The sequence below is a fragment of the Zeus faber genome (genome assembly GCF_960531495.2).
Source record: "Zeus faber genome assembly, chromosome: 2".
Lineage (NCBI taxonomy): Eukaryota > Metazoa > Chordata > Actinopteri > Zeiformes > Zeidae > Zeus > Zeus faber.
Window position 1 is genome coordinate 28,517,657 of NC_137189.1, and position 15,696 is coordinate 28,533,352.

Genomic DNA, 15,696 nt, shown 5'->3' on the forward strand with positions numbered 1-15,696 from the left:
AGAGCACCAGGTGTCCAATGAGAGAGCAGTGTGTGTGTGTGTGTGTGTGTGTGTGTGTGTGTGTGTGTGTGTGTGTGTGTAATAAGTGTGTCTCTGTGTGCGTGTTTTCTGTATACATATATCTGTCTATATGTCTGTAGATATGTATATATATACACGTGTGTGTGTAGTCCCCGCCCTCTGCACCATAGTGTATATCTGAGTGTGTGTTCAACAGTGTTTGTCTGCAGTGTGTAACAGTGTGTGTGTACAATGTATGTGTGTACAATATGTGTTTGCAGTGTATATCAGTGTGTGTAGAATGTGTGTGTACAGTGTGTCTATGTACAGTGTGTGCGTGTGCAGCCTGTGTTTATGAGTAAGAGTGTGTGTATCAGTGTGTCTACATACAGTGTGTGTGTATCAGTGTGTGTACCAGTGTTTGTCAGTGTTTGTGTATTAGTGTATATGAGTATGTTTGTGTTTCAGTGTGTATCAGTGTGTGTGTATCAGTGTGTCTATGAGAGTGTGTATCAGTGTATATCAGTGTGCGTGTGAGAGTGTTTGTTTTACTATACCTGTGAGGACCAGTCTCCAAATTGACTATTTTTTGGTTTAGAAGTGCAAAAGGAACATAGGTCCTCACTTTGTTACCAGTACAAGAATGTGTGTATGTGTATCAGTGTGTATATCAGAATGTGTGTATCAGTGTGTAATACAGTGTGTATATCAGAGTGTGTATCAGTGTGTCGTGAGCACGCTGCGCGGCACCCAGCCCTCGGCCGCGGGGGACTCGCTGTTTGCCGCTCTGTAGACCAGACACTGCCCCTGCTGGTTGGAGGACAGAAGCTGCACCATCTCCCCGCGCTGCACCGAGATCTCATCCTCCCGCACTGCCACGTAGTCCTGCACCACCCGTGCCAGGTCCTACAACACACACACACACACACACACACACACACACACACACACACACACACACACACACACACACACACACACACACACACACACACAGACACACACACACACACACACACACACACACTGGATGTTATACACACTCTGTATGTTACACGTTATTAATTCCCAGGGGCAAATTAGAAGTGTGTGCGTGTTTTTGTGTGTGTGTGTGTGTGTGTGTGTGTTTAACCTGGTCATGCTCCATCTCTTGGTGTCCGTTGGGTGTCGGGGGGCCGGACAGAGGTCGACATGACGTCACACACTTCTTCTGGTACTCAATAGGGGACTGGAGTGCTGCACACACACACACACACACACACACACACACACACACACACACACACACACACACACACACACACACACACACACACACACACACACACACACACACACACACACTAGTTTTTAGATGTGTGTCCTTGCACCATGTGACCTAAAAATCCACTAGATACTATACTCTATGACATGATACTGTAAACTGGAGTATCTGATGTCACATGAGGGTGGTGTAATGTCACGGGGGGGGAGGGGGGGTCACCTGACAGGAAGTTGCTTTGGGCGTCCAGCAGGTGGAGGATGTGTTCCACCCAGGTGTGTTTGACGGAGGGGGTCGAGGCCTGAAGGGTGTAGCGCTCCTCCGAGCCGCGGGACCACAAGACGAACTTACATTGATCGCCCTCCACACTGTCCTGCATGGAGAGAGAGCTCACCTGCACACACACACACACACACACACACACACACACACACACACACACACACACACACACACACACACACTGTCTATATAACTAAATTTATCATTGCATCTTGAACGCGTAGGATAAACATATAATGACATGATAATGCAGTGGTTCAGGTCCAAACATCCCCAAATTCAGCCGTGAAATAATATACATGTGTAAAAGCTGCTTATATTTCCAACAGCACTAGTTCACAAGCTTTCCTTTTCAGGAAATAATATATATAGTGGGTACTTTTCAATTGGGTAAAATAATACAATAATAATAATAATAATAAAATATGGTGAGAGTCCAGCGTATTCATTTTAGGTAAGTATGTTTTGTTGTCTTCGAATTTGGGCTATTTTTGGGCATCTGTAAGAATAAAAAAAATAATGTTTGTAATTACTTTTTTATAACAATAACAATGAATACATTTAATTTATTTTACATTTACATTAAAAGTTATTTTTAAATACTACTTTATTGTACTTTTTATGTTTGTAATGTACAATTCTAAAATTCAGTGTAATAGATTATTTGTCGTCTATATTGTAATGCAGATAACATTTATGTTACTTTAAAATTAGCAATTAGAATTATTATAGAATAATAACTCAAGATCACAAACACTTTCTTCCCTTTTAATTACAGTTTGTTAAGTGTAGTTATAGGACAATGTATATACGTTTATACATTTATTACCAAAAAAAGTATTTTATTTTTTTATGTGAAACTATCTGTTGTAATTGTTATCACTTACCTTGCTGCATTGAAGTAATTTCAAAATTTTCTGTGATGTTGAGTGTCGTATACGTCAATGACGACGTACTCAGGTCGATTTACGAAAGCAGTGGAATTTACGCAATTTCTTTGTCAAGATGAGCTCAGTTTTTTAGTTGTATTACATTTTCAGTAAGTTCCATTTCCATGAAATACGATATTTCTGTGTTTGAATACCATTGCACGGCTTCTATTTTTCCGAAGCCACGCTGGAGTTTGAACGCATCGCTGAGTCGGACATTTCAAGGATTATTTTCTATTATTTTTTACATTAATCGGGCAAAGTAATGTGGACCCCGGATTTAATATCAATCTAACAGATCAACTGACATCTACCAGGTAAGAAGGTATATAAGTATACACTTAAATTGATAGTTTGGTAACTTCTAAAGGCTAAAGAGTGACCAAATCCATGGCGCCCAATAGACAAGAGTTCAACTGGACATTCTCAATCTGAATCCGTACATTTATAGTAAATAATATGATGAAGTCATAAGGCATCTTACTGTAAATCTCATCTCATTAATTTTCAAACGACATGTGTGACGTGTCAGTTAACCAAGACCAACTGAATATTTCGGGTAAAAGTTGTTCGGTTCTTTACTAATATCTGCTCCTTATGGGGATCGATTTGAACCCATCTGGATCAAACTTGTAGTTTGTGCGGATCAAACTTGGACGACGCCATGTTGGAACTGCCCAGAATACACATCCTATTCAATTTATCTGTGGGTTCGTTAGATCCATTCCATCCATGAAGTTCTGACGTCAGTTACATCTGCACGTGCCGCCAACTTGGTGAAGTCCTGATTGTTGACCAATCACTAAAGTGCAGTGCTATCACGTGACCTGTGCCTGTGCTATCGTGTGACCTGCCATTTGCGTACATTGCGGCGATAATAAAAAACACGTTTTTTTTTCTAAGTTATTCCACAATAATGGACCGATCTGGCTCAAACTTAGACGACGGCATGTTGGAACTGCCCATAATAATAATAATATAATAATAATATCTTGTCAGTGAGTGGGTCGGACCATGACATCTTTACATCACTGATGTCAGTTTTTCATTAACAAAAACAACAGGGTTCTTGCCCCAAATAATGGACCCCTAATAACCAGTCAAGAAGCTCTTTTTAAACCGCTATTTGTAGCTTTATGCTTGTTTCAAACTACTCATCATAGGTTCATTATGCTCATTTTAAATCGCTAGTCGTAGCTTTAGGGTAGTTTTAGTTTTATGAAGCGTCAAGTCGCACCTTGATGCAGTTTTTGAACAGGTATCCAGGTGTGGAGGATCCTTTGTTGAGAAGTTCGCTAAAGATGACGATCTGCTCGAAGAGGAACACTCTCCTCTCTTTGCTGCGAGACAACACTCCTCCATCTTGTTCCAGAACCCAGAAGGTTTGTTGCTCCAACAGCTTCCCCTGCGACGTTAGCTTTCCCTGACACACGCACACACACACACACACACAAAATGCGTGTTATTTCGTTTTTTTTCTGAACTTACATTCAACACACAAAGCTCATTTGCTTGCTTGTATCGTCGTCTTCCCTGCCAAACACACACACACACACACACACACACACACACACACACACACACACACACACACACACACACACACACACACACACACACACACACACACACACACAGGTCTTACCTCATATCCCTGTAGTCTCCCGAGGTTCATCATGTCATTGCAACGTTTTGGAACCAGCGACATTAACTGTACTGCTTTCTGGAGACACACAGACACACACACACACAGACACACACACACACACAAACCAAAGCTGTTAAATAATGCAGCTTTATGAGTTATGTAAAGCGTTCTAATGGGAGAGTAATTGTCAATAATTTATGTGCGATGTTGTCGACATTTGCAGCTCAAACTTTGGATTGTGTTCTATTCACTAACTACAGTACACACAAACTAACTTCATACCATGACCCTGTTTAGATGACCACTTATTGTTTATTTGTAAACAAATCTATATTGTTCGAAAACGACTTTTCGACATTAGAATAGATAAAGATTATAATCAAGGTTAGAAATGATGCAGGACCTTGTTTCCAAGAACCAATGTAGAATGCAAATGTATAGAAACAACAGCACCCTCTACTGGCACTGCACGGAATGCAATATATATGCAGTATTTGCAATATATTGAAAATATATGCACAGTGTATATATATCAAGGAAGTTATCAGGGAAGCCCCTCCACCAGAAATGATCAATCAGGGTTACAAGATACGTTTTACTGAAATATAGCTGTTAATATGTTTTACTTATAGACTAACATCTATGGATTGAATAGTTACGATGAATAACTATGTGGTTAATACAGATAATTGTGTAACTACTCATGATAACAATGTAGAATAATTATTAATAATAATAATTATAATAATAATAAAATATATCTACAGGCGGCAATGCGCGGGGTCCAGGTGAGTCGCATTAGTCACGAATTACAGTTTTCTGAGTTCCCATGAAATGCAACATCACTTCCTACCGACATAAATTAAAATTTTCCAAGTTCCAATGGAACGCAGCATCAGTTCCTGCTGTCTCCCGTCTCAACCCGGCACAGATCCTGCATGGAGCAACCAACCAATCCTCTCTGCTCGGACAGTTAGTAAACTGCTTGTATTGTGCCGTGTCGTGCAATGATGACGCAGTGACGCAATGATGCAGAAACGCAATGACGAAGTGCCGATTGTCTGTAACAATCAGTACTCTGCAGTGTTTTCACGTGACCATTTGGTGCCGTGTCACGGTGATGACACAGTGACGCAGTAATGACTCTCTGACAAATTACAGTTTTCCGAGTTGTCGCGAAACACAGCATCACTTCATACCAACATAAGATACAATTTTCCGAGTTCCCATGAAACGCAGCATCAGTTCCTGCTGTCTCTTTTCTCGACCCAGCGCAGCTCCTGCGTAAAGCAACTAATACACACCAATGGAGTCTAAGGCGCACCGTGCCCCATGCAAAAGCCCCCCAGAGCCACAACCTGCACATATATAACAATGCCCTACGAGCTGGACCCCTAATTAATAATTAACGGCATACATTTTACTTAAAAATCTATCGTAAAATCTATCGATTGAATAGTTGTTGTAATAATTGTTTTCAAGAACCAACGTAGAATGCAAATGTAGGGAAACTACAGCAACCTCTATTGGCATTGCATGTGCACTTCATATAATATATATATTAAAGAAGCCCATCCACCAGATCAGGGCGGGGGATACGTTTTACCCGTATATAACTTTTACTATGCAGGAAAAATATATATAACTACTGTATATAACTACTGGTAATTCTGATGTAGAATAATGAATACTGATATAATGATAACATTGATAGACAGTTCCAGTGAAGCGGATTATTTTTACCTCGATGTCCTCACAGTCCAGACCAGCTTTAGAGGTGTATTTCAGGAAATCCTGTAACAACATACACATGCCAAGTTATTACACACACACCAAGTACGTACATCTAGTACCATGAACATCTAGGGAGAACACACATCCACCCACCTTGAGTAGTAACTGGTATTTGGTGATTCTCTGTATGGGTTTAATCAGATAGTCGCTGATGGACATTCTGCAGCTGATCTCGTGTTGGATCTCCTATAGACAGATCATCGCATGTTAAAGGAGTTGCCATAGAAACGCAGTCTTCCTCAAAACGTATTATTGTTTAGTATTTTTTTCTTTGAATGCACTATGCCAAGAAATGCAACAGTTAATGGGTTAGCAGCCATGGGATAAGTGGATAGAGCTCCTCAAAAGCACTATTCCTGATTGAATTACAGCTTTATTGATTTTTATAATAATATATTATATTACATTTTAAAGTTAGAATATACAATATAAAACCAAGTTAAATGTTACCATTGGAAAAAGCTAAAGGCTTAGCCGCCTCAGTAGCATTGGGTGGCAGTACATCCATTCAAATCAATGCCAATTAATCCAACTCATCAAATGGCTTCAAAAACCTTTATAAAAATGTTAGTTTGTTGTAGCTCAGAAGGGCTAAACACTAACTCACTTCTTGCTCAACAGGAAGTGACCTCGTACCTCAAAGAAGCTCTCATACTCGATGACTATGAACTCTGAGCGAGGCTTGTTCTGACAGTAAACCACGTACATGTGGAGACGCCGCTCCTGGAAGAGAGACAGTCTGGTCAGAGAGAAACACAGGCAGAGAGACAGACAGGTAGGCAGACAGACAGAAACTCACATGTTTGATAAAGAGTTCTGCCAGCAGATCATGGTCTTGAACGCAACGCTCCAACTCTACCTGAAAGAAACTACACAACAACACATTATACAAGAATTAGTCAAAGTTTAGAGGTTTGATGTTTGTGCTTTTATTTTGAAAGGGCCAATGTACAGCACCCATCAAGTAGACATTATTTAACATCAGAGTGAAGCACCAGTGATGACCACCGGGTGGAGCAGTGAGTAAGTGTGTTCGTTTGTGTTTTCCTGTGTTCAAGTTCAAGTTCAAGAGATAATTTGTCACATACGTGTGTGTGTGTGTGTGTGTGTGTGTGTGTGTGTGTGTGTGTGTGTGCGTGTGTGTGTGTTTGTGTTTGTGTGTATGTGCGTGTGTGTGTCTGTGGGGGGGTGCGCACTGACTCTCTGTGCCAGTCGTAGATCTGGTGGATGTTCCCAAAGACTATTTTGTCTTTTCCTCTCATGCTGTCTGGAATCCCTCTGACCTCCAGCCTGGACATGAATCCCTGGACAAGAGACACAGAGAGACACACGGGAGAGAGTGAGAGAGAGAAAGGACAGAGAGTTTAAATGGTTTAACTGCTTTGGCCAGTTGGGCAATACTCCGTTAAGCTGGTTTTACACTGTGCTAGGTAGTAATCTACAGCATTCAGCTGAATAACTGGTTAGTACAGTGATTACTAGTAGACAAAGACTACTAGTAGTTAGTAGACTGATGACTGGTTAGTAAACTGATAACAATAACCGGTTAGTACATAATTGTTTAGTAGACATATAACTGGTAAGTAGATACCTAGATAGTGGACAGATAACTGGTTATTCGACTGCTAACTAGTTAGTAGAAATATAAGTGGTAAGTAGTGCACTATAACTGGTTAGTAGACTGATAACGAGTCTGTAGACTGATAACTGGTTATTACACGTATTCTCTTTCAAATTAGTAGACAGGTAACTGATACTAAATTAAAACTGGTTAGAAGATAACTTATACCTGGTTTGTATGTAACTGTTTAGTAGTTACCAGATCCACCAACTATTCACAAACAATATCGACTTACCAATTAATTGGTAAGTAGATAGATAACTATCTAGTTAGTAGACTGTTAACTAGTTAGTAGACTGAAACATAGTTAGTATACTGATAAATGATTAGTGGACTGTAACAGCTTAAACATATACTGGTGAGCAAACAGACACTGGAAACTGGTTAGTAGACTGGTAACTTGTTCGTAAACTATAAATCGGTAGCACACAGATAACTGTATAGTAGATTATAAATTAGAATTTGAATCAAAGTGGTCAGTAGACTGGTAACTAGTTTGTAGACTGAAACTGGTTAGTATACCATAACTGGTTAATAGATCATAAACAGTTACTAGATTATAATTAGTTAGTAGACATAACTGGTTACTAAGGTAAAACTGATAAATAGACATAACTGGTTACTCGGGTATAACTGGTTAGTAGATTATAACTTGTTAGTAGACTGTAACTGGTTAGTAGAGATAACTGGTTAGTAGACATGACCGGTTAGTAGATAATAACTTGTTTATAGATTATAACTTGTTAGTAGATTATACCTGGTTAGTAGACATATCTGGTTAGAAGACATAACTGGTTAGTAGATCATAAATGGTTAGTAGACATGACAGGTTAGTATATAATACCTGGTTAGTAGATTATACATGTTTAGTGGACTATAACTAGCTACTAGACATAATTGGTTAATAGGCAACTGGTTAGTAGACTGTAACTGGTTATTAGACTGATGAAGTTAGTTCTAAAGTGTGTGGAGTGCATTCTGATTGGACGTCAGAGCTGTCACTCACCTCCACAATCACACCCAGATCCTTCACGTAATCCTTCTCTGATTGGACCATTTCATTAACTACAAACCTAAAACACACAAAAGCACACACAAGCACACACACACATACACACACACACACACACAGAAAAACACACACCCACGTTAACATACACATTAAAGACAAACACTCACACTCATTCATACTGTGTTTGCGTATATACAGAATGTGTGTGTGTGTGATGTTTTTGTGTATGTCTGTGTGTGTATATGTATTCTGTGTGTGTAGGTGTGTATTTTGTGTGTGTATACAGTATGTGTATTTTGTGTATGTCTTACATGCGCCCTCTCATAGCTTTGTTTCTCTGTTCGCTGTCAGAGTCGTTTGAACCCTGATCAGAGTCCAACACCTGAAACACAGACACACACTCCAAATTATACACTAGGACACACTTGAAATTATACACACACATTTTACACGACACACTAAGACACACACTTTACATTACACAGTAACAAACACTCACTTTAAATAACAAAAAATACACACTACAAACTAACACACATTTTAAAATATCACAATAACACAGATATTTTTAAATCAAACACTAACACACACACTTTCAATTATACACAAACACACACTTTGAACTACACATTAACACACACTTTATATTACACACACTAACATACACATTTGAAATGACACACAGACACGCATTTTAAACTATACACTAAAACATACACTCTTTCAATTACACACTACTGTAAAACACACATTTAATTATATACTTAGACACACACTTTATATGACATATTAACACACTAATGCTTTAGACACACTTAATATTATACTAAAATACTATATTAATACCATATAAATATATTATACTAAAATATACACGCTTTAGATTTCACACTAATACAATTTAGACAGACAGGTAGACAGACAGACAGAAAGGTAGACACAGTCAGACAAATGGACAGACATGTAGACACAGACAGACGAAAGGACAGACAGAACAGCCAGACGGGCAGACAGACAGGCAGATACCTGGGGGCTGTTGGGGTCCTTGATGATCTCCATGGGGGGGGGCAGGGGGGTGTGAGGCTCCTCCTCCTGTTCCTCTTCTCCTCCGCTCTGTACCGAGTCATCACGCCTTCCCTTCTGAGAGACACACTTTATTAAAGTTACTAATAATATATTGTTTATTATAATGTATAATGTGTAATATATATATGTAATATATATATATATATGTGTAATATACCATGAAGGTAATTTATGTGTGGGTGTGTACCATGTTTGTGTTGGCTGTTAGGGGCGTGGCCTGCTCTGTCTTCTGCCTCCTGCTTCTGATTGGTGCTTTCTTCTGTCCGTCAGCTTTGCCCTGACTCCGCCTCCGAACTGGACTGGTCAGCCAGCGCTAGGCGAGAAGATTATTTTATAACTTTTTAGTATATTATAACTGGTTAGTAGACTGATGAATAGTTAGGAGACAGATAACTTCTTAGTAGCATATGGCGGGTTAATACACTATAGCTGGTTAGTCGATAGCAGGTCAACGGATTGAATGATAACTCGTTAAGAATGATAAATTAAAAATGTTAGGAAACTACAACTAATAAGTAGACTGATGGTTATTAGACTGTTAAGTATTTAGTAAAGGTAAAACCAGTTAATAGACTATAACTGTAAACTAGAAAGATAACTGGATAGTGATACCGGTTCTAAGAATGATGGTAAGTTCAGAACTGGTTAACTGATAGAAAGAAAATTGGATAGTTGTTTGCAGATAGATAATGATTAGTGGACTGATAACTGGTCAGTGACAGACAACTGGACAATAGTTTAGAATTTGTTAGTAGACATAACTGGTTAATCGACCTATAACTGGTAAATAGACTATAAATGGTGAGTGGGCAACCATTAAGGGGAGAGATAACTGGTTATTTGATTGTTATTAAGTAGACGAAACACTGGTTAGTAGACAGATAACTGGTTAAGAAATGATAACTGGTTAGTAGACAGATAACTGGTAGTAGACAGATAACTGGTTAGTTGACAGATAATTGGTAAGGAGATTATAACTGGTTAGTAGATTATGACTGGTTAGTAGACAGACAACTGGATAGTAGATTATCACTGGTTAGTAGACTGACTAGTTAGGAGACAGACAACTGAGAAAATAATACTGATAATACTGTAAACACTACTGTATAACTGAAAGTAGTTCTGAACAACGATAATAATTAAATAATTATTACTGTTATTGTTAACAATAATTGAACAGGCTAATACCTTAAGAGTATTTCCGGTTCCAGATCCGCTCCGTTTGGGCCCGGGGGAGCCAACAGCGCCTCCTGGTGGCACCACCGCACAGCCTGCAGTCGGGGAGGTGGCACCTGGGAGTGGAGAGCAGGCGGTCAGCGCCATCACATGACTAGGAGGTCAGCTCCATCACAATACTACAAGTCAGTTCCATCACATTCCTAAGAGAGGTCAGCCAAATCACATTACTAGAAGTCAGCTCCACCACAATACTAGGAGAAATCAACTACATCACAATTCTATAAGTCAGTTCCATCACAATTCTAGGGGTCGCCTCCATCACATTACTAGCAGAGGTTAGCTCCATGACATTACCAGGAGGTCAGCTCCACCACATTACTAGGAGGTCAGCTCCACCACATTACTTGGAGGTCAGCTCCACCACATTACTAGGAGGTCAGCTCCACCACATTACTTGGAGGTCAGCTCCATCACATTACTAGGAGGTCAGCTCCATCACATTACTAGGAGGTCAGCTCCATCACATCACTAGGAGGTCAGCTCCATCACATTACTAGGAGGTCAGCTCCATCACATTACTAGGAGGTCAGCTCCATCACATCACTAGGAGGTCAGCTCCATCACATTACTAGGAGGTCAGCTCCATCACATTACTAGGAGGTCAGCTCCACCACATTACTTGGAGGTCAGCTCCATCACATTACTAGCAGAGGTTAGCTCCATGACATTACCAGGAGGTCAGCTCCACCACATTACTAGGAGGTCAGCTCCACCACATTACTTGGAGGTCAGCTCCACCACATTACTAGGAGGTCAGCTCCACCACATTACTTGGAGGTCAGCTCCATCACATTACTAGGAGGTCAGCTCCACCACATTACTTGGAGGTCAGCTCCATCACATTACTAGGAGGTCAGCTCCATCACATTACTAGGAGGTCAGCTCCATCACATTACTAGGAGGTCAGCTCCATCACATCACTAGGAGGTCAGCTCCATCACATTACTAGGAGGTCAGCTCCATCACATTACTAGGAGGTCAGCTCCACCACATTACTTGGAGGTCAGCTCCATCACATTACTAGGAGGTCAGCTCCATCACATTACTAGGAGGTCAGCTCCATCACATTACTAGGAGGTCAGCTCCATCACATTACTAGGAGGTCAGCTCCACCACATTACTTGGAGGTCAGCTCCATCACATTACTAGGAGGTCAGCTCCATCACATTACTAGGAGGTCAGCTCCATCACATTACTAGGAGGTCAGCTCCATCACATCACTAGGAGGTCAGCTCCATCACATTACTAGGAGGTCAACTCCGTCACCTTACCATGTAACTGGTGCAGTGTCCACACTGATTACAGTATCATTTCCATCATTTCCTTGATCTCACCAGAGCAGAACATCTTACCATCGCTGCTTGAAGTGACCTTCTCAGTTGCATTGACAAGCTGTGTCTGAGTAAACACAAACATCCCAGCGAATCTATTTGAAGTAGTCCTTGACAGATGACTCTAGAGGAGGATGTTTTTAACCTTCACCAACTATGTCCTTCTGACTAAAAAGGATTCTCCTCCCAGTCAGCAGCAGCATCTCGGTGCAGCTTTCTTCCAGATAAATCCACCGGCAGTAACATTCTCTACAGTTTTATCAGACAGTGTTTTGGGGGAAGGAGGAGTTGGGACCAGATTAACCTCACTAACATGCAGTGAGCAAACTCAGAGCAGAACAATTCCTGAATCAGTTATAAACCAAACAGGTTAACAAAGTGGAACCACCGAGCTGCGACCACATAGCTGACTGCATTTCAATGTAGTTCAACACCACCCACTAATGGACTGAACTGAACTGCAACAGGTGTGTTATCTTAATACACAGCGAATGTGTTTGTCTTAACGTGAAATGGGAATATGGAAATAAGTCTATCACCACCCTTGCTCTCCTTCCATCTCCCCCTTCCTTGCCCTCCATCTCCCCAAGGTACTCAAGGGTTTTACCTGAAGGTCCGGACTGAAGAACCGCAGAAGAACATTCTGATCCGGATACAGATGATTCTAGAAAACACACACACACACACACACACACACACACACACACACACACACACACACACACACACAGACAGAGACATCAGATTAACTACAAAAACTCAATTTAAAGTCTAAAAAGACAGACAGACAGACAGACAGACAGACAGACATGTTCAGACAGACACCCACCTCCCTCGCCGTCTCTCTCACCCTGCATCCATCCCCAAATGACAGAACAATCCCAGCATGCACTTCTTCTCCTCCACATTCTCCGTCACATCCGCCCAACACACACACACACGCACACACACACACACACTAACACACACACACACACACACACACACACACACACACACACACACACACACACACACACACACACACACACACACACACACACAGCACACGCACAACAGAGATTGACAGAGAGGGGGAAAAAAAGAGAATGAGAGGGGGAAGGAGAGAGAGAGAAGAGAGAGATTTCAATCTGAACAGAAAAGCAGAAGAATGGGGCAGAGCTCTGGAGATGGGATGGGCTTAGAAAGGAAGGGGCGTGGCTTAGGGAGCACGCGCTACCTATTGTTTCCTCGCAGTCACAGCAGGTATCTACACACACACACACACACACACACACACACACACACACACACACGCACGCACGCACGCACACACACACACACACACAGTCAGGATGTTAAAATTGAGATTCCTGTTGAGACTATAAGACTCCTCCAGGTAAATGTTTAACTGTGCATGCTTAGGGCATGTGCGTGTGCATGTGTGTGTTTGTGTGTGTGTGTGTGCGTCTCTGCATGCACGTACATGGTTGTTTTAGGGCTGATGATACCAAACAAGTCTCACAACACACACATTTACACACACACGGTTCCATGTCAGTGAATATTGTTCAGAGCAGAAAAGCGAAACCATCAAATATTAAACACACATTAACAGCAGAGCACACACACACACACACACACACACACACACACAAGGTTGAGGATGTTTAAAGTTCAGTCTGTTGGCCAGGAAGTGAAATTGTAAAGAGAAACAGTGGTCAAAATGACAAACAGACAGACAGACACAACCAGAGCGTAACAAACAGTATCTTTATTCAGCTGAGGCTAAATAAAAAATTGTATTAATTAGAATTAATTATTATCCTAATTACAATATGCTACATTCCAAAATATAAATCAAATAATTCCATAATAGCTCTTTATTCAATTAATATTGATAATAATAATAAAGATTATAATAATAATACTTATAAGAAGAAGAAGAAGAAGAAGAAGAAGAAGAAATAAAAGAAGAAGAAATATTTGTTTATTTTTGTGGTTATCAGTATTTAAAATGTTTTCTGTCATGCTGTGGATTGATGATGAAACACTGTGACTGCTGCAGTGTGAGAGTCAAATGACCAGCAGGTCATGGGGCCACATGACCTGTTCTGAGAAAAGGGAGGATATTGGTGAAATTGTCAGCAGTGGTGGCTCATCCTGGAACTTTCCACATACTACTGTATGTGATGCATACTATGGTTTTGGACATACTTAAAACTAATACCCCTTTCCCATTGCACCAAAAACCAAGTAACACCAGCGAACATCCAGCATTTGTCACCAGTGGGAAAAGAAAAACTGGGGTCCCAGCCCCGGGTCAAATGATCCAGGTTTTAATCGGCTCTGATGTGAACAGGCGCAGAAATAGACAGTAATATCCGTGTATCATTCCACCATTTCATGTCCAATTTAGAATCCAAAATCGGAAGTCATTGACCTTTTTCCGCATGGGGGGCCGTGAAATGTTTTGAGTGTGGGGATCGCTCCGTGGGGAGCAGAGCAGAATCCCCACGCTCCCCATCGGTACCCGCTCCCCACCGTCAAAGGACTGTATGCTGCTTCTACTGTAGTGTTGGGTCGTTCAAGAATGATCCGATAATTTTGAACGGCACCAAATACTTTTTTCAAGTTTTACAGTTTTATGTCGTTGTTTGCTTAAGTTGCTGTCTCTTCTAATGTTTTATTCCTAATCACTCTGGAACCATGACACGCCCCTTTTCCAATATGTTCACAATGGGAAAAAAAAATGCATTTCTCCTGGCAATTGGAAGGGTGTCAATCGCCTATTATTAGCTGGTTGACTCAACCCACTAACTTTGGTGTGAAAACAGTATAATTTGGGGTACTAAATAGTATGCTAGTAGCCCAGTTTGGATGCAGCAAGACACTTAAGCCATTAGGAATGAATGGCTTTCATGTTTGACTTGCAACACCTGTTTGTCAACATGTTGTGTTGCAGATGAAAGGGATAATGACGATGTGGTTTTGAGGAAAGCTAGTGGAGCAGGTTGCCTGTCTGTCGGCCCTGCTGAAACTGTGACTCATGGACGTGAGGCTCAAGCTACTTCCTACTTGCATCTAATAATATTTATTTCAGCACTTCCCATAATCTTCGGGGTCAAGACACGCTTGAATATATTGGTTACAGCCCAAATTTGACCACAAGCAACAGAGGAGCGTGGTCACAATTTATTTTATTAAACTCTGTCGATCTATTGTTTTATTGTAAATCGGACAAAAGCGTCTGCTAAATAACAAAATGGTATGTAATGTAATGGCGATGATGCAGTTTTAAAGAACAACCAAATTACCAAAAAATATCCTGAAATTATAATGTTTTTACAATTATTTATTGAGGTGAAATTATATTTATATATTAACTAAAATCTTGATGTTTTGCCACTGATTTGGTGGCCCACCTGCAGTACCCTCGTTGATCACTAAGGCGCCAGGTTGATAATCTGCAGAGTCCCAGAGATTAACAGATTTGAGGTTAACCCGCGAAATA

At 40.7% G+C, this 15,696-nt stretch overlaps 1 protein-coding gene across 1 annotated transcript in view; it reads right to left on the reverse strand.

Annotated features, from left to right (window-relative positions):
• Nucleotides 1-660: 660 nt before the first annotated feature.
• kalrnb (kalirin RhoGEF kinase b) overlaps nt 661-15,696 on the reverse strand; it is a gene marked incomplete at its 5' end in the record, with an annotated part of 49,779 nt that continues 34,743 nt past the window's right edge. The window contains 16 exons of the mRNA XM_080023835.1: nt 661-906; nt 1,133-1,236; nt 1,484-1,655; nt 3,710-3,895; nt 4,118-4,195; nt 5,864-5,914; nt 6,008-6,100; nt 6,551-6,637; nt 6,714-6,783; nt 7,115-7,218; nt 8,542-8,608; nt 8,859-8,929; nt 9,574-9,687; nt 9,821-9,946; nt 10,822-10,925; nt 15,608-15,649. Of these exons, the coding sequence (XP_079879961.1) occupies nt 721-906; nt 1,133-1,236; nt 1,484-1,655; nt 3,710-3,895; nt 4,118-4,195; nt 5,864-5,914; nt 6,008-6,100; nt 6,551-6,637; nt 6,714-6,783; nt 7,115-7,218; nt 8,542-8,608; nt 8,859-8,929; nt 9,574-9,687; nt 9,821-9,946; nt 10,822-10,925; nt 15,608-15,649 (1,655 nt within the window). The 3' untranslated portion in view covers nt 661-720. The remainder of the gene's footprint in view (nt 907-1,132; nt 1,237-1,483; nt 1,656-3,709; nt 3,896-4,117; nt 4,196-5,863; nt 5,915-6,007; nt 6,101-6,550; nt 6,638-6,713; nt 6,784-7,114; nt 7,219-8,541; nt 8,609-8,858; nt 8,930-9,573; nt 9,688-9,820; nt 9,947-10,821; nt 10,926-15,607; nt 15,650-15,696) is intronic.